General features: G+C 41.7%; 1 protein-coding gene across 1 annotated transcript in view; it reads right to left on the reverse strand.

The window, feature by feature from the left end:
- Positions 1 to 27,445, reverse strand: part of LOC107208051 (BEN domain-containing protein 5) — an 880,445-nt gene that overhangs the window by 132,366 nt on the left and 720,634 nt on the right. Inside the window, exon 9 of the mRNA XM_015635922.3 lies at positions 13,577 to 13,688. Coding sequence (XP_015491408.1) covers positions 13,577 to 13,688 — 112 coding nt within the window. The remainder of the gene's footprint in view (positions 1 to 13,576; positions 13,689 to 27,445) is intronic.

Here is a 27,445-nt window from a genome sequence, read left to right on the forward strand (position 1 = left end):
ACAAAGGTTTGTTTTCACCTTGACCATGAGCTGGCAGTGTCCTTGTGGCCAGGGAGGGTCAGTGGTGTCAACCTCAACAGGAAATTCTGCACACCAAGAGGGGCAGAGCACTGGGACAGCTGCCCAGGGATGTTATGGATTTCCCTCTCTGGAGACATTCCAAACCCACCTGGACATGCTCCTGTGTAACCTGCTCCAGGTGACCCTGCCTTGGAGCGGGGCTGGATCATCTCTGGAGGTCCTTCCTAAACCAAAGTGGATTTGTTTATTTTGGATTTCCTAAACCTGGGATTCTGAGAACCAGACACAAACACCAGGATGAAGGAGGGAGCAAAGCTGCACTGCTTTCACAAACCTGGCCTGCACATTTATCTTGCTGAGCTCCCTTTTCAGCAGGATCAAACACATTGCTGATTTTTCCTCCCTGCTCACGCACTCCACGGTGTGTGTTAACTTAAATTTTGCTGTTTATGCTCAAGCAAACCTCTGTATCTCCCAGATGTACATTTATGTGAATCAAGGATTCTCAGTCTTTGTAATGTGATCCTTCGTATTTCTTGAGAAATAATGACATAATTATCAACATTGTAGCTAAAGGTGTCACCCTGGAACACGGACAAGCCCCACAGAAATGAAAGAGGCAGTTCACATGTTGGAGTATCCCTGGATTTTGGCATGTTCAGGCAGATTTATCACAAAGTGTGATCTGGTTCTGCAGCTCAGGGCATCAAAATGACCCAGCTCAGTAATACAGCTCTACACTGCATTTTCCTATATGTCAGTTCCCAGAATGTAGATGTACTGAAGAGAAAAAGGAATACATACATACATACATATATATATATAATTTTTTTAATTTTTTTTTTGGTAAAGTATAGAATTCCTTTAAAGAAAACCACCTTGCCAGCACAGGAATGGAGTTTTGAAGATATTTAGAGAAAGATTTGATATTCCAGATGCTCTTGTGAGATAAATCCTCTAAGCTCTTTTAGATCAGTCATTTTCTCTAACAGCTAAGCCACCAGAAGTTGGGGAAGCTCAGACTTTGATGCCCATTTAGGAAAACCATGATGGATGATATTTAGTACTTTGTAAGTCAGACTAGATTATCACGGTGATTCCTGTCTGCTTTTAAAAACCTATTGATCCACCAGTGTCAGCACTGCAGAAGACAGCAAGTAGAAGCTTTCAAAATACTTTTAAGATGGGGACTATTGCTAACTTTGATGTGATAAAATTCCAACATCTTGATGTATCTCCTGACAAGAAGAAAATTAAACTTCTGTTAATTAATACATTAATTTTAATTGGATTTTTCACAAGGCATATAGTAATCAGATTCTGAAGAGATGACTGAATGCATCCACATAGGAAACATCGATCTGTCGTGTAACACTAACTTGAAAGATTTAAGCTACTAATTCAGTTTTCTTGTCTGAGAAGCCTTTCCAGCAGGTTTGCATATAGTGGTCCTCTGGGTTTGGGAGAGTTTCTAAGCATAAACCAGAGAAGGAAGTCAGCAGAAAAGCTTTAACAAGAACAGGGATTAAGTCTTGTTCCAGTGCAGCTTGAGCAAGGCTATGAATAGGTCACATACATCATGGAAACCAGCCATGAAATATAAGAACTTGCAGCCATCCAGAGGCTGATTAATGATTCAAATAAGCAATTTCTTTCTATAATTGCACTTATGGAACATTAGAGACACAGACCCCCATCCAACAGCCTAAACTGGGCTCTAGATCAAGAAAACATATGCAAAACTGCAGGGTTGCTGCCTGCAAAAGCCAGCTAGTAATGCTACCAGCATTAAGCTATTTTTTGATGCCTATGAAATGAAAAGAGCAGTTTTTCAGGTTTAAGGAAAATAACAACTCTGGAAGCAGCTCTGCTTCGTTATAATTCTCATAGGATGAGTGTGCAAAAGGAAAAGATCCTGGCAACTTGAAATCATAAAGGATATCTATTATAGTCTGCAGAAGGGAAACAGCATTATCTGTTCAGCTCTAGTCACCCACTCTGTAACTAAAGCCTATCTGCCTAAATATCCCCACTGGATCCATTAGTTACCTTCCTTTCAGCTGTTAGGCAGTTGCTCTGTTTTTCTCACAGGATTCCTGTTCTCAGGCAGGGGCTCTGGTTGACACAATAAACCAGGCACAAACAGAAAATAAGCAGTGGAGACTCTACAGGATTATCTGGGATTACTATCTTGGCATGGCATATGCCAAGAAATCAGTGAGCCTATCCTGTACCTCTGCATGTTGTCACAAAGACAATATAATGGCTTCCCCTGAGGATAATGATCTTTTATCCAGGGAAATCATATAGTATGTAAACGTTCCCCATCAAAACACAGCTTCACTTTTTGTTTTTTTGTATGGCACTGCAAAGTAACTCCACTGAGATTCAGATGTCCCCAGGCACCAGAATTACAGGAATGCAGAGGCAAACAGGACAGAACAGAGCTCTCTTTTAGGCCAAGCACCCACTATTGGTTGTCCACAAACCTGATAGCGCCAATCCAGCCATCAGACAGCCACCCCTTCTACTTTAGTCAAGGAATTGTACAAGAGGCTGTCAGGGAGCAGGAGCTGTGGGTTTTCTGCCACACACAAACTCATGAAAGAACAGCCTCACAGGGATCCCTGGATGTGGGCAGCACAGGATGGTTAAGGAAACAATGCAAGTAAAAGCATAGAGGAGCACAAAAACTCATATCACCCAACTGGGATTCTTCACTTCTTCAAAATCATTTGGTTAGAAATTTGCCAATGCTTTTCAGAAATTCAAAATAGGCAACAGGTTGATTGCCTTTATCTTCACACTCATCAAACCCCCGAAAAAGGGCTACCAGATGTATAAATTCTGCTTTCAAAAATGAAAACTCCCATTAAACCACTGTTATCCATGTTATCTGACTTGTCCCCCATAAAGAGCAGCTCTAATTTGGGAATTCCCTTTAGGCTCCTCACTGTGAACACCAAAGCAAATAACTCATTTAGCTTTTCTGCAAAGACCTTATTTTCCTTGAGCACTTCTTTTACATCTTGATCATCTATCAACCTTATAGACCTTCAGGCAGGCTTCTTGCCTCTGATGTGTTTGAAAAAGTTTTTATTATTAGTTTTTATGCCTTTAGCAAGTTATTCTTCAAAATTGTTTTTGTCCGCTATTATTATGGGTTTGCATTTAACTTGCCAGAGTGTACTGGGTTTTTTTTTTTCCTTAGTTCATTTGGGCAAGACTTCAAAGGGTGTCCTTTAATGCTAATGACCTCCTTCATCCTAATAATGCCCTTTGCTAACTTCTCATGCAACCTTTTATAAAGTTGTGGAGTTTTTCAAACAGGGGTAGCACACTCTCGAACAGTAAAACTGCAAAAATGCACCTTAAAATGGTGATTTTATATAGCTGCCATGTCACCCAAAGTCTTATTTTGTTCTGTTTTGACCTTATAGCTACTGCTTTTAGATTTCTTTTCTGTTTTATGTTGGCCCCTTTTCAGAAGTATGTGCCATTCTAAGGTCTTTTTGGTTTTCATATTGCACCAGGAATGATGAATTTGAGCATGTTTATGTTTTTGTTTATTATCATGGAATTTTTCTATGACAGGTACATCTTCAAACAAGACTCAGTCCTTACTAAAGGATAAATTTAAAAAAAAATAAATTGTTCTCCTCTTTCAGGCTCTTTGATTTTTTGCTTCCAGAAGATGCCATTTTTAAAGTGTATAAATGTGGCTGTTACATCAACTTTAATCATGATCCTTCATCAGGCTCTGTCATTACATTCTTTGAGTCCTCATTGCTTCTGTGGTAATTCTGAGTATGAGGCCAAAGATGCTTAGTGCTACCATCCCATTTTGGCATGAAATTTTAATTCATAGAGATTGTGGGATTTTTCAGTACTTGTTGATACAATTCCACTCCCTTTTTTTATTGTTGTTGTTGGTTTTTTCCCTTCTTTTCTTTTCTCTTTTTTTGCTTCCGATCTTTCTTTGAACTATAATGTCACTCCTCTGCTGGCTTGGTTTCCTCTGTTATTAGTGTATAATTTTACACTTCTATTGCAGTGCTCCCTGATTGAGATGCTATTATGTCAATATTCTCATTTAAAATCAGCATTTCACTTTACCCATCTTCATTGCATACACTGGGCTAATTGTCCACTGGCTCTATTACTGCTATCTTGCACCAGTAGAATAGCATGAACAGACATAGCTAGGTCAAACACTTGGCCAGCTGTCTCTAAATCATTTTTGAATACTAAGAGCTCTTTTGTATTAAATAAAAAAGCCCTGGCAGTGACTTTGCCCCTGTGTCTTAAAAGGCAAATGCAATCCCAGGAAAACTGAACAAAGGGCATGGTCCCAACACCTTTTGAAGTGGGAAAAATAAAATGGATCAGCTCATTCCAGGCATTTCCACTGCATCCAGTGAGAAGCCCCGACTCCAAGAAGCTCTGGCAAGAGGCAGCTGGAATTGAGCTGTGTTTTGTGCAGGAGCTGGTTCTCCTCACTGCTCAGCAGCTCAAATGCAAGCACTGAAGCAGACTTGTCAGTGACCTCGACTCTGACCCGCTTTATAGAAGCACTTGGGGAAGGAGAAGATGTGAAAGGGGAGTTTTTCATAAGTGGCTAAAAAAAATAAATCTCAAACTCTCCTGTCGCACTGAAAAACTGAGGAGGGGAGGAGAAACATGAAACCAGAATTACTGAGGAGCTTAATGATATCTCCCAGACTGGAGGAAAGTGTCAATGCAGCACTAAATGTGTCAGCCAATCCCTGATTAATGCTACTTCAAATTATAAAACCAAAACCCTCCCTCCTCAATGCACATGACAAGAGGAAATCGACAACATCACATCTGTAAGAATTACAAAATGTATAAGCAGGAAGAAGATGCAAGAGAAGGAGAAAAACCTCCAGACTGAACCCCTCTCGAACACTCAGTCCAAGAGAAAAAATGTGTATTATATAAAGGGAATATTTTCCTCCATTGGCAAGGGGTAAATTCTTTGAAGAGAAGGCTCTGATTCATCAGCAGGGTGCTGGCAGATGCCCCCAGAAAAATATAGAACATGGCTGTACATCTTCAAAAAACTATTTTAGGAGACACTATTTCCTAGAGGGATATTTGAGTTGTGTTCAGCCCCCTAGGCACATCCCAGGAAAATACAACCATGTTTTGATGGTAGAGAGGATACTAAAGCTTTGATGGATAATATTTTGATCCAAGGTAAAAGAGAGGAGTTTGACTAAAGGCCCTAAAGTGCCGTGGAAGGAGACTGAGATGCTGAGCTAAAACTAAGAAAGCAACAACATAAGTTCCATGTAATAGCAATAAAACACCTGGCAGAAAAGATAAGGTGTACAGTAGATCACTGCAAAGTGGAGGTCATAACTAACATGTCTGTCCCAAACAAAAAGCACAGAGATTCCTCAGAATGGCAAACTCCTGGAAAGAAAAAAACCAACAACCAAATTGGTTCAAATGTTTAGAGCACCAGATGGTTACTACACACAGTGGTGTGTCACAGTACACAACAATTAGCACAGCCTGTGAGAATATCAGATTTGAGAAAAGGACAGCTAGAAATATGGTAGTGAGCCACACACTAACCTGTCTGCAGTGCTTTCTGCAGGTGTCTCAGTACCATGGAGAGCAACAGCTTAAAAGTGTCAGGTACAGCTGAAAACTGGCCTTTATTGTGCTGAAAAAACTAAAATTTTAATCTCTGGGATTAAAATGTTTTGCTCCTCTTTGTGTTATTGTTTTTACCTGAAACTGTTCCTAGTCTAGATAAAAACATTACCAAAAGGGATAGCAAAAATAAACCCCAGCCAACCAAAGAAAGCATAACCCATGTCAGAGGTTACCACTATGACATGATGAGCACAATGACTGAGTATGAACAGAGAGAAATTTGGTAGCTGTGGACATATTTCAGATTTGGTTCCTGGAGAGTCTGGAGTATTTGACAAAAATACAGTGAACCATCATCCAGAGATAAATTGTGAACGTGCAAGTGTGATAAAACAAAACAAAACCAGCCAAAACCCCTGTCTAGTTTAGATGAAATGTGATTTATAATTTCAAAATATAAATTTTCCTTAGCAAAAAATAAGAGTATTAGCACTGGCTGGCATGAAGAGCACTCCCTTCCTTGACTGTCACTTTAACAAGGAGTTCACTGTTGCATGTGGAACTTCATCTAACAGTGTCAATGATTCCTAAGAGTTACCAGATAAATTACATATTCACTTTTATATAATACATTTATATTTATGAAAATTTACATGTTGAAAACAAATCAAAGGGAAGGGACAAAAATCATAGATTAATTGGAGATGAGAAGGAAATCTGTAGCTTATTGAGTGTATTCAACTGCTTCAAAAGGGAATTAACTCCATCTAAACCTTTTCCCAATAAATATCTGTCACAAAACCCTCCAGCAGCAAAGATTCAGCATCTCCTGCAAATACTCTGTTCTAGTGTAAAACCAGCTCTGCTATTTGCAAGTTTCTTCCAATATTGTGTGCGTTTAAAGGACTGTGGGAAGAAAGTTGCTAAGATCAGAAGCTGCTTCACCAGGTATAAACATAGAACATATTACTAGATCAAGACAGAATGTTTACTCCAGGAAGCAGAATTGTTAAAATTGCATGAAAGGAACTGAGGAGTCCCTCTGAACTGTTACTCTCACAAGATTTCTTATCAGAAAATGCCATAGCTAACAAACTGATCGTGCACACCACCTTTGCTTCTGCCAGCAGATACCAAATTTATCCTTATTTAACAATGAGAAGAGTTTAATGGGAATATGTTTAAACAGCCTATATGAAGTAGAATCCTAGCTAGAGCATTAGTAACTCTGATTATACTGGTCCAACAGGGAGGTGTGAAACAGAGACAAAATCTTAAACACAAGCTTTGAAATCCGACAATAACGGATACAGCATACTGCTAAAATACAGCACTGAGAGAAAGGTTGTCCTTACTACTGTTCAACAGAGAAGAAGAACTCAGAGTAACAAAAACTGTATTATCCCGAGGTCTGTTGGCAAAAGATGATGCCAAACAGCAATGGCTGTTTTGATGCTGGAGCAAAAACCATCAGGTACAAAGGACAGCCCAGGGTGTCTGAGGGACTCTCTGAGTATCACTTCCCAGTGGGTTCTCAAAATTCAATATTAAGTTAAAAATGATTATTCACTGCTATTGAGCTGCTTAGGAGGGGAAAGAAGTGTAAGAGCTCTGCTAGCAGCAAGTGGAGCCAGGTAGTGTGTGATGCTACAGATCTCATTACCCTGTGTTAATCTGCTACGACTCCTCACACCAGATGATGCAGACCCCAGCTGATCTGTTTGGCTCCAAGTGAGTTCTGAGCAACACCAAACCCCAATCCACAGCCTTTCCAAACAATTATTAACATTCAAACTGTCTTCAGCTAGACTGAGAATGAGTTTATAATTTTCCAGTGAAATATTTTCCAGTTTGCTGCTCCAATTTATAACAAGAGCAGGGGAGATGATGAGGGAAAAGAAGAATATTTGAAGAGAAAACAATTGCTTGCAGTCATTCAGATGTTAGATTAGAAAATGCTACTTGAGGGCTTATAGCATAAGAAGCCTAAATGTACAGTTTTGATGTGAAAACCTTGCAAAATCTGTTGTTATACTTGTCAACTATCCAGTATCACATTGATGGTAATACTAACAACATCATTTCATGAGATGAGTGGATGCAGAGCCTCTAAGATTGACACACTTTACAGGACAAAAATGAAATTTATGTCACTCTCCAGCAAAGCACACACATCTTGGGACCAGCAGCATTTTGCTGAATGTGGAGCTCTCTGTGAAGAATGTGGCACTGCCCAAGGCAGAGAGGATGTGAGGCCACTAAAGCAACGTTGCCATTGGGGATAGTATCCCCAAAACTGTCAGTTCCAGGACTCTGAGTCTATATTCTGTGACTTAGTTTTCCATAAAACCAGAATTCTTCTCTCAACATATGGCAGGGTTAAGAGGAAAAATAAAATTATCCTGATCTTTTTCATTGCAAAAGTTGAGGATGATGGAGAAAGTGGGGGGTTGGATGAGCTGCATGTGGAGCAGTCCCACAACACCACACTTGGACCATGGCTCCTGCACAGTCACAAGTCCTCTCCTTGACAATACACTCTAAATGGTGCTACTGGAGGCCTAGAAAAGATGTCAGCTGAACAGCAGCATTGGCAGTGAGTGGACTAAACCATGTCTGAAACAGAGCAGCAAGAAGAGGGGCAGTGATGGAGTGACTTCATCAAGCATCAACACCCAGACTGCATCTATGAAAGAGCTGGGAAGAGGTCTGGAGGGGTAAGAACACCTCAAACTCCTGTGAGCAATGAAAACACAGAACCAGAGTGGCAGAAACAGAAAATGGAAAGGAAGTCTGTGAGCACAGCGGGACAATGAGGCTGTACTCCTTGGCAATGGGGAAGCCTGGAGAAACCACCTGTCTGGACAGGACAGTCAGCTCTAATGAGTTACAGACAGGGAGACAACATGTTCCCCTTCATCTGGGAGCTCACCTGCTTCACACACCACTCAACCTTCCATCTCACCTGTTCTCTATTATCAAGGCTTATCAGCCACAAGCTGGAACTCTGAGATCAGGCCTTTTCCCCCAAAACCCTCTTTCTGCTGTCTTCCTGCAGCAGTGAGGTACAGGATGTTCTGAGGGGAGCCAGCCCTAGGAGAACACCCATCTGTCTCTAAAGAAGGGCCTGGGGAGTGATGATAACACAGACCCAGAGGACTGTGCATTCTGTAACTTTGAAAGAAAGCAAATATATTCTCTTTCTGAAGAGGATATATTCTTCTTCTGAAGAATCCAGTTACATTGACTTACCAGGCTAATTCCCCTGTACTCTTACTGCTTGCCCACTCAAGCCTACCTGGATCAAAAGCTAGGCCTCCTCAGAGACAGGGAGATTGGAAAATAATGATTTTGTTCAAATCTGAGCCTGCACATGGGATTGTAAAAAAGCCTCCTCAAAAATATAAAAGGTGTCATTCACCCTTAAATACCACCCCTACCCATGCCTACAGTATTGTGTTTACTCATCCTATCTTATTACTAATGCTCTTGTCAGCAGACACCCCAAAGCCCACGGGCTCCTTCCCTCCCTCTTTCCTGTCCACAGCAATAGCAGATTGCCATCCTCTATCAGCTAATTCATCAGCCCTCGTGGCAGATGTCTGTGTGCTGGATCTAAAGCTTCCAGCCCAGCAATGACTCAGAGTTTAGCATGCTGGGGCTTTCATTTTGCATTGAATCAGTGAAAGCTTTCACCCAGAGTAGTATTAAAAGTACTCAAGGGCTGCAACATCAAGCACTCCAAAGTCAGGAATGTGTACAGAAAGGTCACTTATGCAGAAATATTAAAGTTTAGTATATGTGTGCATGAAGAAGGAGATGATAACTAAGGACCACATCTCAGGGAAGTGAGTATTTTTGTTGTTTCCAGCTCACTTAGGGCACAAGGTGAACAGCATCTAGCAAAGGAATATTTTGCTTGTAGGAGTCCAGCTTCATTTCAACAGGAGGTGGAAAAGAGGCAGAGCAGAAGAAACTCAGAAGAAAGAACACAAAGTCCAGCATTGCAGTGAAAGTGCCTCGGAGCCCTGAATCCCATGCCTGCATTTTCACTTGGGAGGAGCAAATTACTTGAAACAGATTCATTCCAAGTGGTCAGTCATTGCCTATTCCTTGTCTCCTAAGTCCTAGGAGAATCAAATGACAGAAACAGTCTATCCCAATCTTCCTTGCAGAAACAAGGGACAGAAACAAGACAGCGAAAGTATCAATCTTTGCTGGATTGCCATGAAACAAATCTGATTCCAGGCATCTTAAACCATCTATCACCAATGAGTAGGTGTGATCATAACTGTTTCATATCCACACAAGGAAGAAACATTTGTCTCTCACAGGGTCCACCCCACCAAAAAAAATAATCCACACTTCTGCAATGCTCCCAGGGATGAGCAATGAGCAGAACAAAAGAGCCTAGGAGGAGATTAACAGTTCTATCTTCAGTGTAGGATCTGCAGAGTGCACAGTAAACACAGGACAAGGCTGCACAGTGAACACTGAAGGTAAAACAAAACACTGAGTAGCTGCTCATCATGTGGGAGTTTTCCATTTGGAGGAGGCAGGGGTCTCTGGATGGGGGAAGAACATCTGTGATATGTGTAAAGACCATATCCCAATGCTCATATTGAGGGGGCTGAGCTGGCACTGAACACACGACCTGAGTGCACTCACTAAACCTGCTTTTAAAGGGTGCTGGAGTGGCTCATATGAACATGATTTAACATGCTCCAAACAAGAGTCAGCTGGGCTGGTTTAAATCATACATTCATGTTCTGAGATAGTTCTGCTATCTCAGCAGACAGGGAAACCATCGACACGTATCTCTGGTGGAGTGGTGGGAAGATATTGCTGGCTCACATTTGGGCAGGGAAAGGTACTTGGGAGCTGAAATATCCCAGCCAACAGCACATGACCTAGAGGAGAATATCACTTCAGTCTCATCTGCAAGACTGATGCCACTAGAAACAGCTGAGACTATCCCCTCACTCCATGTAGGTCAGTGTAATGACATTGATCATCAGAGTTACTGTGTCAAAATCAGTGGCACAGAGATCAAAAACTTCCTATTCTCTCTGTTGTTCTGACCCATCCATTCCTTCCTAAGGATGATATGGTCCTTACTGTATCTGAACTGCTTTAAAACTAAAATAAAATAAGCACACTTTGTAAAGGCAGGAAGAACAGTGAACCACAAGTGCTTTGGATTATTTTTATACAGTAACTACAGCAAACACTCAGCCCTGGAACACTGAGTGCTGGAATCAATGTAGCTGTGGCATTGTGTGTGTGCCTCATACCCACTTCACTTATTTCTGTGTCACTCATCCTCTCTGCTCCAGAATGAACTTTTTTTCAAAGGAAAGAGCTTATCTCCCATACTGCAGAGCAGAAGAAAAATCCTCCTATGCAGCAATATTTAAAACATGGTTTTATGGTCTTATGGCAGCTAATTTTCCTTAAGTGATTTAAGGGAATGAATACATCTAAAAGTCCTGCACTGAGCTGTTCTGCAATGGCAACATGAAGCCAAACTTCCTCTTGCTTTAAACAATCCAGTCTTCAGTGGACAGCCCTTCACAGCAGACCTTGTCTGCAATGGGTGGGATGAAGGTTATTTTTTTATTACATAATTTCTCAGGGAATTGGGGCTTCCATTTTATTTCATTTCATATTCCCCAGTGTGGGAAGACTTCAGGTGAGGAGAAGGTGTCAGGACAGACATGTTCAAATGCAAAATGCCTGACGTGTCACAGTTTGACACCAGCCCTCCTGCAGCAGCTCACCTGTGCATGCAGCCAGCCATCTATCATGTATTAGTCATCTGAAAGTAACACTCTACCCCTGAAAACCACCTAAAATTTTAGCTGCCTGAAGGGATTCAAAGCAGGTTTTATTCTGACACTCTGTCATAACTCAATAAAAGCAGTCAGTGCTACAGCAGGGTGGTGCATGGACAGCCCCATGCCCACCCTCTGAGGCAGCTGAGTCTCCCCTTCTTATCCCAGCACCTTGGATATGGTCTTTTCATACCAACATTACTGGGATCAGGGGGATGAAGGATCTGGTATTGCCTGAAAATAACAGTAATCCTACATACTGCATTGCATTGCTGAGCATCCCTGAAACTGCCAGAAAGGCTGGTGTTGACAAGGGGATGATAAAGCCAGACAAGAAGGTTTTTTTCCAGTGGGTAGCTAATTCATGAAGAAATGGAATTCTGAAGAGCAACCTGAACTTTGCTGGTACTTTAATAAAAAAAAAAATAATTAAAAATCTAAAAGTTATTATTAAAAAAAAATAATTAAATAACCTTGAAAATGAAATGTTACATTTGTATTTTAAAAGGCTCCCTTTCCTTTCCCTCAGAAAGAAATGAACTGGAACTGGTTCATCTCAGGTTGATCACTGGGTAGAATGGGAGACAGAAAGATGGAGGAAAAAAAATATTTCCATTTCAAATCAGCTCTCACCAAACAGTTCTTTTGATTTTTCATTTTAGCCACCAAAGCAAATTAATTCATTCTTCACACATAGGACAGCTGGAAGCTACCAGAATTTCCAAAGCTTCCTTAGAATGGGATGAAGCTGAAAAGAACTTCCCCCTACCTCCAGGAATAGCTTTACTTTACTGACAGTGACTTTTAATAGTGCCAGGATTTGTTGCCTTATTGGCTACAAGCATTTCCCTATACCAAACTTCCTTATAATGGTTAAAGACCTCTTCATTCTTAGAAAAAAAACCAAAACTCTTCTCAAAGCAGTCTGCATGCTCTCTACCTCATCTAGAAGAAAAACTGTCTTGCTTTTTGGGGTAGAAAACAGAGGAAAGACCAGGCTGGCTCCAAAGCTCCTTCCTGTGCCTTTCCATTTTTATTATCATCATTTTAATAGAGCTTGGGAGGCTTGGTCAGAGGCACAAAGCACAAGGTGCTGCAGAAACTGAATAGAAGGACAAATTCTGTGCCAAACAATTAGCAGTCTAAGAAAATATTTTCCATGCAATTGGATTCCAGTCCATATGTAAGGATCTTATCTATTAACCTATCTACCTTGTACCTAAAACCTCCTCTGTACAGTTATTACTGGAAGATAAAAAATCCAATTAAGATGCATTGGGAAAACCAAGAGTTAAATTAAAGGAGGTCTTATCCTATACATGATGTAGCTGGGAGTAAGAATAATCTTTCTTTATTATCAAGGCAAGCCAAGTCCTTTTTCACTGAAACAAAAAGGAAAGAAAGGAAAAACAAAAGGAAAAATTAGCAAAACTTTAGGGACTTAAAGATCCAAATTCCCTCTCCATTTTGAGGAACAAAAAGAAAGGACAAATTCCAGGAATCCCATAATGAAAAAAACAATAATCTATAAAATCTCCTCTTATTTTTTGGTAGTGATTTTTTCCTACCCATCTCCATTTTTTTTTTAGCAGTTTTTCTTAGGTGCCACATTCAATAATCCTTCTGCACTTTGATGTCAAACATTCAATAGCTGTCTGCCTCCCTCCCACTCCTCTTCTCCATATTCTCTGCAATCCATCTCCTCTGATTAGCTCAGATTTCACCTTCAAGAACACCTCTCCTTCTCTGAGCGAGCATGAGTGTGTGTTTATATAACATTTGCAAATATTCCCTCCCTCCTGCACTGCACACCACACAGCCACCCCTGCCAGAGCCCTGGATTAAGCATCGCTGCCATTCCCTAATTCAATTTTGGGGGGCCTGCTGTTTCAAATCCAGCTCAGAGCATGAGAGAGCAGCTCGACTGAACCGAGGCCCCGCTTTCAGAGTTATTTCCTCCTTAATCTGAACTTCATTTCACTGGCTTTCTCCACTTGTGACGCTTCACAAGGAGCAGCTGTTCCCTGATGTCCTGCAGGGATGGGGTGGGTGTCTCGGCACAAGGGGTGGCTCACAGCTCTGTGCCCACTCACCGGGTTGTTGTACATGTCGATGATGAGCTCCTTCACTCCGTGCAGGGTGGGATGAGCCCACGGAGAGGGATTTGCCCAGTGCCGGTTCAGATCAAACCCCATCAGGGAGCACCTGCACACACACACAGAACACACACAAAGGGCTTAGGTGGGCTGCAGCCTCTCCTCGGATCAGCTGCAGAATTAGGGTTCTATTCTGCAGCTGAAGCAGTTAAATGTTATTCTCCTGGGGGAAACAAAGCAAACGCTCCCCCGAGGAAAGACTGCAGCCACAACACCTTTCAGAAATAACGTGAGCAGCAGAAAATCAACTGAGACAGCTTTGGTCATTCCCCTCCACGACCTGTGCTCTCTGGATCCTTTGCCTTTTCCCAGCTTGGCAGGCTGGCTCTGGAACAGCCTTGCCTGACCTTGGAGGTTCTCTTCTTGCTGTGGCTGAGGGTCTGCAGCCGTGAGGGTGATTCACACTCTGCACCACCAAACTGGACCTTCAGCTTGTCCTCAGCCAGCCTTTGACTCAGCAGGGCTGTTCAGAGCATTGTTCTCAATGGCCATTAAGTTTGTTTTTAAGGGATTTAAAGCATGAATGTCATTGTTCTACTAACCCAGGGCCTCGTCTCTCCCCCTCCTGCAAGTGCCTACACAAAAGTTAGCCAAGCAAATCACCAAGTTAAAATGTTCATTGGCCTTCAGATCCTGTAGGTGCTGGAGCGTGGATGCCACCTTGGCTTCTCCTTCCTGCCCTGACTCAGATCCCTCCCAGGACACCGTCCCAAATTGGATTCTGCTGCTCACAGCCCCACAGAGTAGTATCCAAATTCTTTGTGAGGCCCCACTGAAACTCAGGAGGCTGTCGATAGAGTGAGCACTAAAACTGAAAATCTGAAAAAGAAATTAAAAAGCTGCAAGTGGTACAAGTAGGAGAAGGGGGAAATCAGGTCCCTTGCCTACTGAAGAGATCACCTACAAAATCTTTGGCTACTGATACATGCAGGAGAAGATCGGTCATCTCAAGCTAAGCTTGGGATGAGTTGGGTAAATTCTTGCTCAGGAATTCTGTGGAAGACCACACAAACAATAGAAGCCCAGGTAGAGATGCAACTTCTTCTATAGTTAAAACAAACAAACAAAAAAATCAACCTTGCTGCTAAGCCTTAAAGCTTCTTGGGAAAAGAAGAGCTTTCATTGATCCCATGTCTATTACAAGAATGTCTGTTCAGCCTTAATCTTTTAAACACACCTTTGCAAACAAGAGATTCACTCCAGCAATGCTATCCTTTGACAAAAAAAAATTCTAAACAACTGAAGACCTAAAAGATAGGTTTAATTGGCAAAGAGAAAGGAAAATAAAGGAGAGGTAAAATACTTTAAAAAGTGGGGGAATGAAATCAGAGATGAAATACATTTCCAATCCTGATGAATAAATATTTTCCTATGAACCAAAGGATACAAAGTTAATGGGACATTATTTTTTAAAAACTCTTATGGATATCTAAGCAAGCAGGAGCTGCTTTTCTCCTTGGGCTTACAGAAGCCAGCCATCAGCTCTCTGGCAGCTCAAACACCCAACTGCAGCTCCATCACTGCAGAGGCCACCTCCTTGTCCTGGTGGCCACTTCTCTGCTTTTATAGACACCAGAAGGATTTTTTCCTGGACATTTTAAACAACTACAATTGCACAGACAACTCAAAGTTGCTGCCATCCAACTCCACAGCATATTGTGTCAGATTTCTCTCTCTCTCTTCTTTTTGTCTGCATGTAAACTCTCTGCACCCGGCTCTACTAAATCCTATCTTCTTTTGAACTCATAGACATTAATAAAAACCAGAAGTATTTCCAGAGACGTAGGTGGAATTACACTGGGATAAAACAGGCAGAAGAGCAGAACGAGAGGAATGAGTTTTTCATTTAATAAAAGCAGAAAATGTCATGAGTTTTACTGTATTTTGGCACAGTTCCCAAGAAAACAACATTCTTACTGTACAAAAACTTTCTTAGGAGCTCAGAATCTGAACCTGTATTTATATAGTTAATGTGTCACATTTACATTTTCTTTTAATAATATTTAACACTAGAGAAAATTACCATACTGTCAGTATTAAATTTGGGGTTTGGGACTTTTTCTGTAACTTTATCTAAGTCATCCCCATAGAGAAAAGAGGTAACCAGGACCTAATTTTTTGTAAGATTCTAAATAAGGCATTGCAATTTGCAGTATTTGGATGTGTCAGGAATGTCTGGCAAGTGATGAATCTCATAGTTCATTTAAAGCAACAAGAACAGTTGAAAATAGTTGACTTTACTTGAAAAGACTTTATAAACAGAAGGAAGCAATGCTTAGCAAACAAGTTATTCATTTGGGAAGCTCCTCTGAGCTCTGTTTAATAGGAATCCAAATTAATTTCCAAATATCATTTAGCTAGTCTTTGATGTGGTATATCACATATTTATCAATGTAACAACAATTAATTAACTTTCTGATGTAGGCACTACTATTTCTTTCCAGTCTGGAAACAGTGCAATATTTTCTCCCCGCTTCCAGTTTTCAAGTCTTTTTTCTTTCCCTTTTTTGCCTAAAGACAAATTTGTATCTACCACATTCTCTCTTTATTCATCTGCTGCAAACTTGTGGCCTCTCTAAGGAAACATCAAGTTGTGTTCCTTGGTACTTCAGATTTGATTATTGACTCTATTACATGTAGAGCTGTCTCCCAAAGCTCACGTATATCAGGACATGACCAAAACATACGGCAAGAGTCTCCCACGTGCCTCTTACGGATCCTGCATTCATTTTATTATCTTGCTCCCAGCTGATGTGATCTCCCTCATGGCTAATGCCTCCAGTGCAAGAGCTTGAACAGGATAACTTAAAAATTGCATCTTGCACTGCTTTTTAATTCATCCTCCCAGTCTTAAACCAGCTAATTTCTGGAATGCTTTGCTGCTGGTGTCGCTGCTTAACTGTTTGCCTGCTGCTTCAAACACTGGGAAGGCAAAGTAGAAATACAGATGTGCTCTGGGAACAGCAGCTCTATGGTGGGAAACACGTGTGTTCTAAAATATTGCATAATCTCTCAATATCTGAGGCCAGTTCTTTTACTCAGAGTGCAAGTGTTGTCATTTGATTCAATGTAGTTCCTCACATGGCTGCAAGTGTCCCCCTAATTTAGAAAGGGCCTCCAAATCTGTCTTAAACAGATTAGATTTATTTTGTGCTCAGATTAGATTTATTTTCTGCTGTAAACAGTATAAAATTAACAAGGCAGGGGGGAACCCTAAATTATATCCAAGGACTGTTTAAGGATGATCTTAGAAAGGGAACACAGAGACAAGAAATCAGGAAGAGACTCCAAGAGGTGCAAGGGAAAACAAAAACAACTTCAGAATTATGTGATGGTTGTTCCTTGATGGAACAAGGGCACTGGAAGATATCCCATTCCATGAAGCTTAATGACCATGCCCAAGAATGCTCTCATGAATGTGGCAGGGCACAATGCCACAGAGCCTGATGAGAATGGTGTGCTGACACAGACTCACCAAGTGAGGAAAAAGCACAGTCAGAACAGGTAACCTCCAACCAAAGTAGTAACCTGCAGCTATTATCTGTTTTTGGTCTTTATTCCTCCTGTAAAAACTTGGGTTTTGGTCACATAGTCACTGCAGCCACAAAAAAAAATGACATGCATGTAATTTAAAGCATTTAAGCTGATAACCATTGTTTGAATTTTGGATTATGCTTGCTGTAGTTTGCTAGATATACAGACCACATGCTGTGTTTCTGCTTCGTGACTGAATGTTCATTTAAATCAGGTTCTGTGAATATTCCTGTTGAATTAGAATTTGTGTTTCACCAATGTTTTCCAGCCTTTTTCTAAAATTTCTGTTTTCTGTAAGTAGATAAATTTATTACAGTGTTTATAAATTTACATAAACACAGCGCAAATTCAGTCAAAGCAAATGAGTTTCAAAATTGCACTGGAAACTGAAACATTTTGCAGTATTCATCCCTCCCTACTTGGGAGGCAGCCAGATCTGAAGAGGTTACCAGCACAACTCAGTACAACCAAAGATGTTCAGACCAGCTCCCAGCTTGCTGGGCACTTCTCTGGACAGAACCCCTTTGTCTCTGGGACTGAGCCCATCACTGCTTTTAAGGGTTTCTTACCTAGCTGCTTTAGTGACAACATCCTGAGGAAGGATTTAATGCCAAGGCCCATGCCTTGGTTTATTTTTCAGGGCTTCCTCCTGTTCTTTCAGGTTGTGCCTCTTTTTCCTGGAATGTCTGAGTTACAGAAACCTCCAGGAGCTCTGCCTGCTTTTACCTTCAGGTCTCCCTGCCCTGCTCGTTTTTCCTACCATGTGAGTCTAAGTCTCTTCCTAACAGACCCATTTCCACAAGGTGAGAGATGGAGAATAATGGAGGAAAGGAAGTAAAGAAATCCCTTTTCACGCCATGTGATTTATTACAAAGAGAACTCTGCACCCTTCCCTTCGGCTTTGTACGGCTGTGTTGGTTCATTGGATCAGCACCAGGTGAATCTCCAGATAATCTCCACACACAAAGCCAGGGAGTTCCAGCCCATGAGTGGCTCTACCAGCAGGGCCAGGGTTTGAAAACTGGATTTGAAACTGGGAAGGCAGTGGGGAAAGGGGAGTGCAGGCAGAGGGTGAGAGCTGGAGGCTCTTGCTGCCCTTCCTGGGAGGCAGGGTGGCAGCAGGCAGTGCCATGGGCCTGCAGCCAGGGATGGCACCCAGCAGGAGTGCGGCAGCAGGGAGCAGAGACAAGGGCGAGGCGCACAAGACTTTCTTCTTTTCGCAAATATCATTTCAAAACTGATATATTCACGGTGTTTTACAAACCAAGTCCGCACCTGCCAGCCAAGTCAGGTCTTCATTAGTGCACGTTTCAGCCTTTGGGTGCTCGGGGTTTGCTGTTTACACATTTGCCTGTTAGTATTGAAAAGGGTTCATTCAAGCCCACATATTCTAAAGCAATTAGGTAGCGAGACATCCTAGCGCTCCAGCTACAGAGAACCCCTGCTCTGAGGGCTCTCTCCTCCTCCCCAGCTTTGTGCATTTTTAATTTAGAGCTCTGGAAACCTTCACAAAGGCTATTTAGCAGCAGCACTGCAGTGTGCTTCAGGCAGAGCAGGCTGGCAGTGCAGAGAGCAGCATTAGCTCCCAGAAACCACACGGTGGAGTAGATGTTTGCAGAATGAGCGCTGCCTGGTGCACAGACATAATTTTAAATCGTACATGACGGTTAAAGATGTGTTTCTCCATTTTCTGTGTAAACAATGTTAAATAAGAATAAACACAAAGGGATATTTTTTTTTTTCCTTCTGATGAATACATGCATTTCTCAGGGCTGGTAATAGGAGTCACAGGCACACACACAGAGGCAGACACGCGTCCCCTCCTGACATGGGCACGCTCTGATCTTCAGGATATGTCTCAATTCTTGTATTCCCTCTCCTTACACACCCCAGGTCCTCAGTAATGCCAGGATTCCTGGGCACAAAGCAGCATGCTGGATATAAAAGGCTGTCCTACAGATAGGAGAACTCCATGCTGTGAGTGTGTCTGGGGTGCCAGAGGGTGAGATCCCCTCCCTAGTGCAGCTCACCCCTGCAGAGATCACAGGACTCTCAATATTTTCACATCTGCTTTGTGCCCAGCCCAGTTTTCAGTGGGACAGGGCTTCCAGCACTTCCCCTGGGATCCAAGCCCAGTTTAGCAAAGCTCCCCCTTAGGCAGAGCCTGTCCCCATGTGTGGATCTCTCCAAAAGAGCCCTGCAGGAGCCAGTCCCATCTGTCCTGCCCTGGGAAGGCTTTCTCAGACTCTGCTCCCAGCTGGATCTGAGTCACTGCCACGCCAGGCTTGGGCATTCAGGTGTTTTAAACAAGTTGCTGCCAACACCTACAGTGCTTCCATTTTAAAGCCTGATTCATTGTTTGGCCTTTTCAAAACCAAAGACATCACTGACTTAATGACACAGGAGACAGGGGTTTTTATTTCCAACTTTTGTATCCCAAAATATTTCCACTGTAGGCACAGGGCCTTCAGAACTCTTATATATGTAGCCCATAATGCAGTATAATATAAACTTCCTTTTCTGATGTTGTCCAAAAGCCACCTGCTCATGGGTCACAAGCTGCAAACCACTGAGAAAGAGAATTTTAACATGTGCTTAATTTACTGGACTCCCCCTCTGTCAACAAGTCAAACTCCTTTAGGCCCTCCTGCCCTATCTACTTGACACTTCCCCACAATGTCCTAATTCTGCTTCCTAACAAATGTTTCCCTTCAGATAAGCAACCCTTCTTTAAATAATCTGGTTTTTTTTTGTCTGTCTACATTCCTGGAGGGGCAGGTTGGGTGGAAATAATTGTTTCATCATCACAGTGGTTCATAGGAAACAGCAGGTACACACATAAGCATTTCTGGAGACATGGCTGCTCTTGAATTGTGCTTTTGTTCCCACTTCTGGCCTTCCTCAGACTGTGCAAATAGACACACAACACATCTCACAATTATTGGGGAATACTCCAGCTCTTGTAGGATGGTGTTGCTCCATATTACAGCACATTTCCTATACTGCCTGGCACACAAATCTGGAATTCTACTCACTGTCAGGAAAGAGGAAAGACACATGCTGTTCCCTGTAGACCAGCATTAAAGGAATACCCAAAAAGATGGTTCAGCTTACTACCAGACCCATTACACAGAGAGCTGCAGTCAAAGGAGCCAACCTTAATGTCACAACACTGAGCTCTTAAAAGTTTGGACATGGCACAGCTGCACAGGTCCACAGAGCCCTCCTTCAGCCCTGTGCTTGTCATTATTGTGACACAGCCCTTAGCTGCAGGAGCACAGGGTGCTTTTCCACAGGCTCCTGCCTTATTCTGTGCACAGGATCTGCACTGTTCATTAATGAGTGGACTATTCAATATTTTGGCTTTTCCCTATTGCTCAATGTGCAACCCTGGGCTCCTGCTTTCTGCACACAACTCAAAGCCTGCTCCAAGGACAGAGCTATTCACTTCTTCATGGCTTTTCTAAAGTGCTCAGCACTGCAGGAGACAACTGCTTTATAAGCACTGATGGGCTAATTTTCCCAACAGCACTGGTACAAGAGGGGACCACATTGTCCCCAATTCATAAAAGAGCAATTGGGACAAAAATTGGCTTACATAAGAGATAGCCACTAATGTGAACCGTTCTGTCTGAGAGGCCAAGGACAGGACATTTTTTTAGGAGAACTTGGGTTTGCATAGCATGTGACATGTCCAGCATCTAACTCTGATTTGAGCTGAAGCTGACTGTACTCAAGGCTTCTCCAAATCTGACCAAAAAATGGCACTGTGAGTGGACAGAATATCAGAAACACCCAACTTTATGAAATTAGAGAAGTCAGAGATTAATGTAAAATGGTAAGGTATTACTGGATCATGAATGAGTTTTGTGTGGGTTTCAGTTTAATTCACTTTAATTCAGCCATTTTTTTGGGCTTTATTTCCTGATACTGCTGTATTCAGCTGTGTCTGAGAACCTGCTGCAATATGTGGTGGTTGGGGTCAGCACTGTATCTGATATTTCCTTTATTCCCCTGAATAGAATTAAATGATTACTTTGCTACATTACAGGGTACCAGACTATTTCCACCCAGGAAACTCATGCCAGAATCCATCTCCATCATCACAAAGGCCTTTTCCTCTTGGATATCCTGGAGGAAAGGTTTGACCTGGTAGCAAACTGCCAAGAAGGTGTGTGCTGGCACACAGGGAAGCAGCACAGGACTGGCAAACTGCTGGCTGAACCCTAAGAAGCAAAATTTAACTCCCCAGCACCAGAGCATAGCTGCTGGCTCCCTTTTATAATGTTTGGTAACAGACTCTGACACACCTAGGTATTTCTCACTCCCATAAATAACCAGAATATTAATGGTATTTCTGCATAGTGTTGCTGCATCTACAAATTGTTCAGCTTGAAAATGACTTTTTGCATTTATTTTGGGCTTGTGGGAAGGAAGGCCCATTTTACTTTCTCTGTACTCCCATCCACATGGCCTGCAAGCAGCCTTCTCCTGCTGCATCAGCTAGCAGGTATAAATGCCATCAGAAGTTAGAGGCAGGGATGTGTCCATTTGCCAAGCACTCCCTTCATCACAAGCAATTGAAAGTTTCACAGTTGTATTCAAAGCCCTGAACAAAATCCCAGTGGTCACAATGCAGGGGAGGGACAAGGGACACAGTTTCACCTCGGGGTGACACCGTGAGACTCTCCTGTCATTGCCTCTCTCCTGACCCAGCTCAGAACTGCAATGCCTCAGTTCTTCACTTGTAAAAATCATCACCAACCCTCCAGGGTGTTTTGAGAGGCAATGCATGAAGGATTATAAAGTATTTTGGTGCTACAGTGCTGGGGATGTGTGAGGTGAGGGTCTGTGTTGACACAGGGTCCCCAGGCAGGTTCAAAGGAGAGCCTTTTTTTCCCAAAACCCGGCAGCTGGCTGTCAGCTACCTGCTTTTAAAGCATAACAAACATAATTTAACCATAATTCCATACATCACGACGTGAAGGGTTAAATAACTTGCTTTTCTGCCTCTAATTCAGCTGAGTCACTTCCCCATTGTCCTTTTCTGCTCAGCAGGAGTAGCAGGCCTGAGCCATGGCTTTACAAGGCCTTCCCTTGCAAGGTTTTACCTATATGCAACAGGGATATATTAGGTGTTACAGATGGAGATTAAGTGATCTGTGGAATTGAGGAAGGGACTTCTGACAGACCCTGAACTTTGTTGAGGTTCATTTCCAACAAGATTGCACAAGTTTGTACTTAACAAACAATCCTGCAATATCTGTAAAAGCATATAAGATAAGGTAAGCATAAATATAAGATATCCCAGACTGGTTTTTCAGAAACATTCTCTAAGGGTTTGGGTGGAGAAAAGGGATTGTATAGGGTTGTGTTGTTATATCAGTGAACATACCCTCTTGTTTCTTCTACCCCTTACCAGCTGTAACTAAAGATATTTTCCTCTCAAATCTGTCTTTTTTCTCTCTTTAAATTTCAAGGTTATCTGGCCCACTGAGTATGTTACATATTGCTGTCTAATTAAAGACAGAAGATTAACCTTATTCTATTAGATTATTTTAACACCTGACAGGTGACTACTCTGCTTTAGCAAAGGCACAATGTGGCTAAATCAGTTAACAAAACCCCAAATCAACAACCAAAAAATCTTAACCCAAACAAAAAACCACATCAAAACCTCCAGATTATTTCATTTTTGGAAAGTCCACCAGGAACTGAGAATGTTGCAAATGTTCTTTCCAGAATCATTACTGTGATAAACAAACATTTCATAGCAGAAATAATGCCAGTGTCTTGTTTGTCACATAACATTTCAGAGGATGGCAAAGAAGCTGTAAAGTCCTGCTCTGTCTCTGATTGCAATCAATAAAAAGCCCAGATGCTTTAGAAGGGAGTTAAATCAGGCTCAGATCTTTCCCAATCAGTTGTTAATTTGAAGGGCAGAGTTTTACCACCTGAGCTGCTCTGTGTGGTGTTGTCTCATCCCAAACAACGCGGAGAATGGGGAACTATTGGATGGCATGGTGGTCTCTGGTGCATTTCCAGTTCCTACCTCAAATCACTTAGGCTGTAAATTTTCCACACTGAGCACCCCGTTAGGGAAGCTGCCTGGCAAGGAGACATTCCTCATCCTTCTCCAGGACACCTCAAAGCCCCCTGTGAGGGGTTTGGTGCCGTGCCATGGGACGTGGGTCAGTTGTCTGAGCTGGATGTTTGTGGGATGCAGAGGAATGGGAATGGGAAGTGCTCAAAGTGTGGCTCCTATCAATCACTGCAACGCACCAGAACAACGTGATTTGATGCCAAGCCAAGCTGAAACTACACATTTTGGTTCCAGAGCACTGAAACATCTCATTGCAATGAATAATGGTGCAATGATGGATTAGTTCAAGAATCCTGATGAGAATGTTAAAGCTGAAGAATGTAAACCTTCAGGGATTTGGAGCATTTTTTCTTTTTTTTTTTTTTTTTGTTATGCCTCAAAAATAGGCACAAATGGGTGTAAAATTTGTCAGAAAAAATTATTATTATACCCTTTTCTGAGATGTACAAAAGAATGCAACAATTTCTAAAGACATGTAGCTGTTGAAGAGGTGAGGATGAAACACGGGGGAAAACTAAATCTTCTGGTAATTGTTACACAGAAAGACCAGGAAAGAGTTCAGGTGGAAGCTGATCATGGAGTGATTTGGGTTGGAAGAGACCTTGAAGACCATTTAGTTCCAAGCCCCTGCCAGGGCCAGGGATACCTCTCACTAGACCAGGTTCCTCAAAGCTCCCTCCAGCCTGGCCTGGAGCACTTTCAGGGATGGGACACCCACAGCTTTCCATTTCCATCAAAGAGATTAAATAAGGAAGTCAATTTTAATTAGGCAACAGAAATGAGGGTAAACACCTCCCACATTATGACTTTTTATCCATGGAGATTTTCAAATCTTGCCTGTAAAAAGCCCTAAATAACCAACACAACACTGAAGTTAGCCTTGCTTTGAGAAGGGACTGGAGACCTCCAGAGTGCATTAAACACTTTTTCCTTATAATTCTGTGAAAGTCTCAGGCACAGGGAAAGTTTCACTTGCTGCTCATGCCTCTGTAGACACCAGAGAACCCCACTGTGGGACAGGGGACTTCACAGGCTCACAGAATTACTTATTTTTGTTTTCTGCATATTTGCAGCCTCAGACAGTTCAGCACCCTTGAGATAAAATCCTATAGCAAAAAATGTACAATGAATGAGAACATATATGAATGGGAAGCGGAGGAGCAAACAAATTTCAATTTCAAGCTTTCATGGCTCAGCATAAACAAACATGAAACAATTCATCCTCAAAATATAGGGGTGGGAGGGGGATATTGACAGTGTCCTCAAGACACACAGGGAGACTGAGAACAAGGGAGCCTGGAGCAAAGAGAACATTTCAAAAAATGTTTAAAGCCTTGGGAAAGTTTGAAGCAAAGATGAAACTTTCCTGATTCGTTCAGTGGGTCTGCAAAAACAATTCTCTTCATCCACTGCCACCCCCCAGACTGTCAAAAATAAGCCAGCTCTGTCAAATGTTGTTTTCTTCTTAACAAAAATGAGCTTTTAAAATCTGTCAAATTTTGGAATGGATGAACAGATTCTGAAAAAATAGGAACAGTCTAATAACTTTCTAGAGAAAAATGCAGAAATAGCTTCTAAAGGACTCACACTGAGCTAATTCACTTTATGATACTGCAAAGTCTATTTAAATTTTATATTTTCCCCTCTTTTATTTTCATAAATTCATCCTCTGCCTGCATCCAAGCTGATACAGAACTAAAACTCAAACCACTCATCTGAGATGGTGCCCCATTTCTACACCTTTTAGCAACAGGGAGTGCAGTGATCTCGTAGTGAATATGAAGAGATCAGGGAGATGGTTTGCTTGTGTTACAGGTGCTTGTAAACATTCATTTGAGCTGTAAATGGACAAAGGAAGAAAGCCCTTCTTCCCAGCTGATCTATCCATTAGCTTGTTGTATCCCACACCACAGAAACATCATAAAACAATGATTAACTGTGCAAGTCCTGGCTGTTTTAGCACTTGCACAATGTCATCCTCCTGACAGCACTCAGAAATCAATCCCTCCAGTCATATTCCACCCTGAAAAGTACTTCAGTATTTGGCAGGCAAGAAAGGAAACTGTTCAGCAGAACTGTTGCCTGGTTTGTTCAAGCTGGGACTAAGATCTGAGTGCTGTGGCTTCCACTGTGCACACATTTAGTGCTTTGATTTTGGTAGCCAGTGCTCCCACCTTGGAGTTGTTCAGAAGTTGGTTCTTACTGCCTTCTGACAGAAAAAATGCAAGGCCTTGTGTTTGTAAAGCTCAAAAAATGTGATTATTGGAAGCATGTAGGGAAAGGAGCAATTCCCTACCTACAGAATCAAAAGATTCCTCTACACTGGCTTGACCTAAATGCCTGCCAAGAAAGTTGTGGTATCTCTATCCAAAACTTACAAGGCAGAACTAATAAAATAAACCACAAATGGGTCACTCTGTCCATGCATGGGCTTGAAAAAGAACGTGGAGGTAAACAAATTCCAGGATGACAAAATTTAAATGGTTCACCTGCAGTCAAAGCCCATGGAAAGAGTAGTTTCATGGCCAGGGAAAGAAGAGATAGAAATTGCTTTCTCCACTTTAAAGGAGAATTTATTGAAGCCTTGAAGACAAGAACAGAAGCAAAGAAAACAAAAGAAAACAAAACAAAACAGCCCAGAAGAGCTCTGAAAATCCAATCTCTCCCATCAGCCTCTGGAAAATGGATAACCTATGCGTGGTATGATTGAATTTCTCTGTTTCATCACCCTGGTGGAAGCATCTTGTATGAAACTCTGGTTTATGAATTGAGTTTTGAGAGGGACCTGGGAGAGCAGGAGTTATACCAATCTAATCAGGATGTGACAAACACATGCATCAAAATGTTGCATTGTCAAGATCCAGAAGCCATTTAATTCCAGAAAGATTTTAAAGTTGAGAAAGCAGCTTTGGCTTTCTCAGGATCAGAAATTATGAGAAGGCAGATGAAAATCCAGACAGAGAAAGATAGCACAGTTTTTTTACCAAAACATCCTCTCAAAAATTAGGCCATGTCCCAACATGATTTCTTGTTAACTTCTTATACAAACCTATGTTTTATTCAGATGAAGGACACAGTTGCCTTCTTCCATTTATTGCACCTTCTTCCTAAACATATGCTAATGATGGAATGAAAGATACATGAACTGAGATAAATAACACCATGAAATCCTATAAACCCCACAGGTTAAAACACCACAAAACATTCTGAGCAAAATATCCAACAAAGCAGATTAAATACAAGAATAACATGCAAATGTCATTGCCACAGAGCAGAGAAATGTGCTAATGCCAGTGCCACAGGACAGGAAGCAAGATTCATGAGATTGATTTGTGATGGCTCCTAAACAAAAGCAGGGCACAAAAATAGCCCATGATTATCAATAACGTGAGATCAAATCAGAAAGTGTGTGCATTTAAGAGAGATGGCATCAAATGCTTCCTCCAAAAGAAAAGGAACATCACAATCACTTTGTATTTGCCTGGTCTCAGCTTGCATTTCCTATCTAACTACTGAAGATAGTTTCAGAGGATAAGTACAGATTAGCAAAATATTCAAGGTGATTGAATGGATTAGCATTATTGTTTAGCACAATGCAAGGTGATAGAAAAATCCACAGAAAAGAAAGATCTGCTATCTGGACAGCCACTTGAAATTATGCAGCTCACAGGTTGAATTCTTACATTTCTTGTAACATCATCAAGTGTCACAGTGGATGCCTGAAAACATTTCCAGCTAAAGAGTGAGATTTAAAGCTGGGTATCTTGAGCAACAGGTGGAACAAGAATTCCTAAGTAAACTGCTATCTTGTTTGTCACACAAATAGAAAATCCATATGCTAGTGCCAGAGGCAAAAAGAACATGTTCTAACAAACAGCACAAAAAACCCCAAACCCTGAAGAAATGTTTCTCTGTAGGAAAGGGGTGGGAAAGAAAAAAAAGAGATTAAATGCAACTAAAAAAGTCAAAATGACTTTTAGAGGAATTAACTGTGTACTAAATCCCAGGCAGGTAGAAAGCATAAACACATGGCAGCCCCACTATCCTGGCCATTGTAATCATGTCCAGCAGCTTGGGCTGCCCATTTTCCCCACCCTTGTAGAGATACACACTTTAGTTAACAGATGTACTGATGTGCTATGTTCCCCTCAGGCCCCAAGGATGATCAA

This window comes from Parus major, chromosome 8 (assembly GCF_001522545.3).
Source record: "Parus major isolate Abel chromosome 8, Parus_major1.1, whole genome shotgun sequence".
Lineage (NCBI taxonomy): Eukaryota > Metazoa > Chordata > Aves > Passeriformes > Paridae > Parus > Parus major.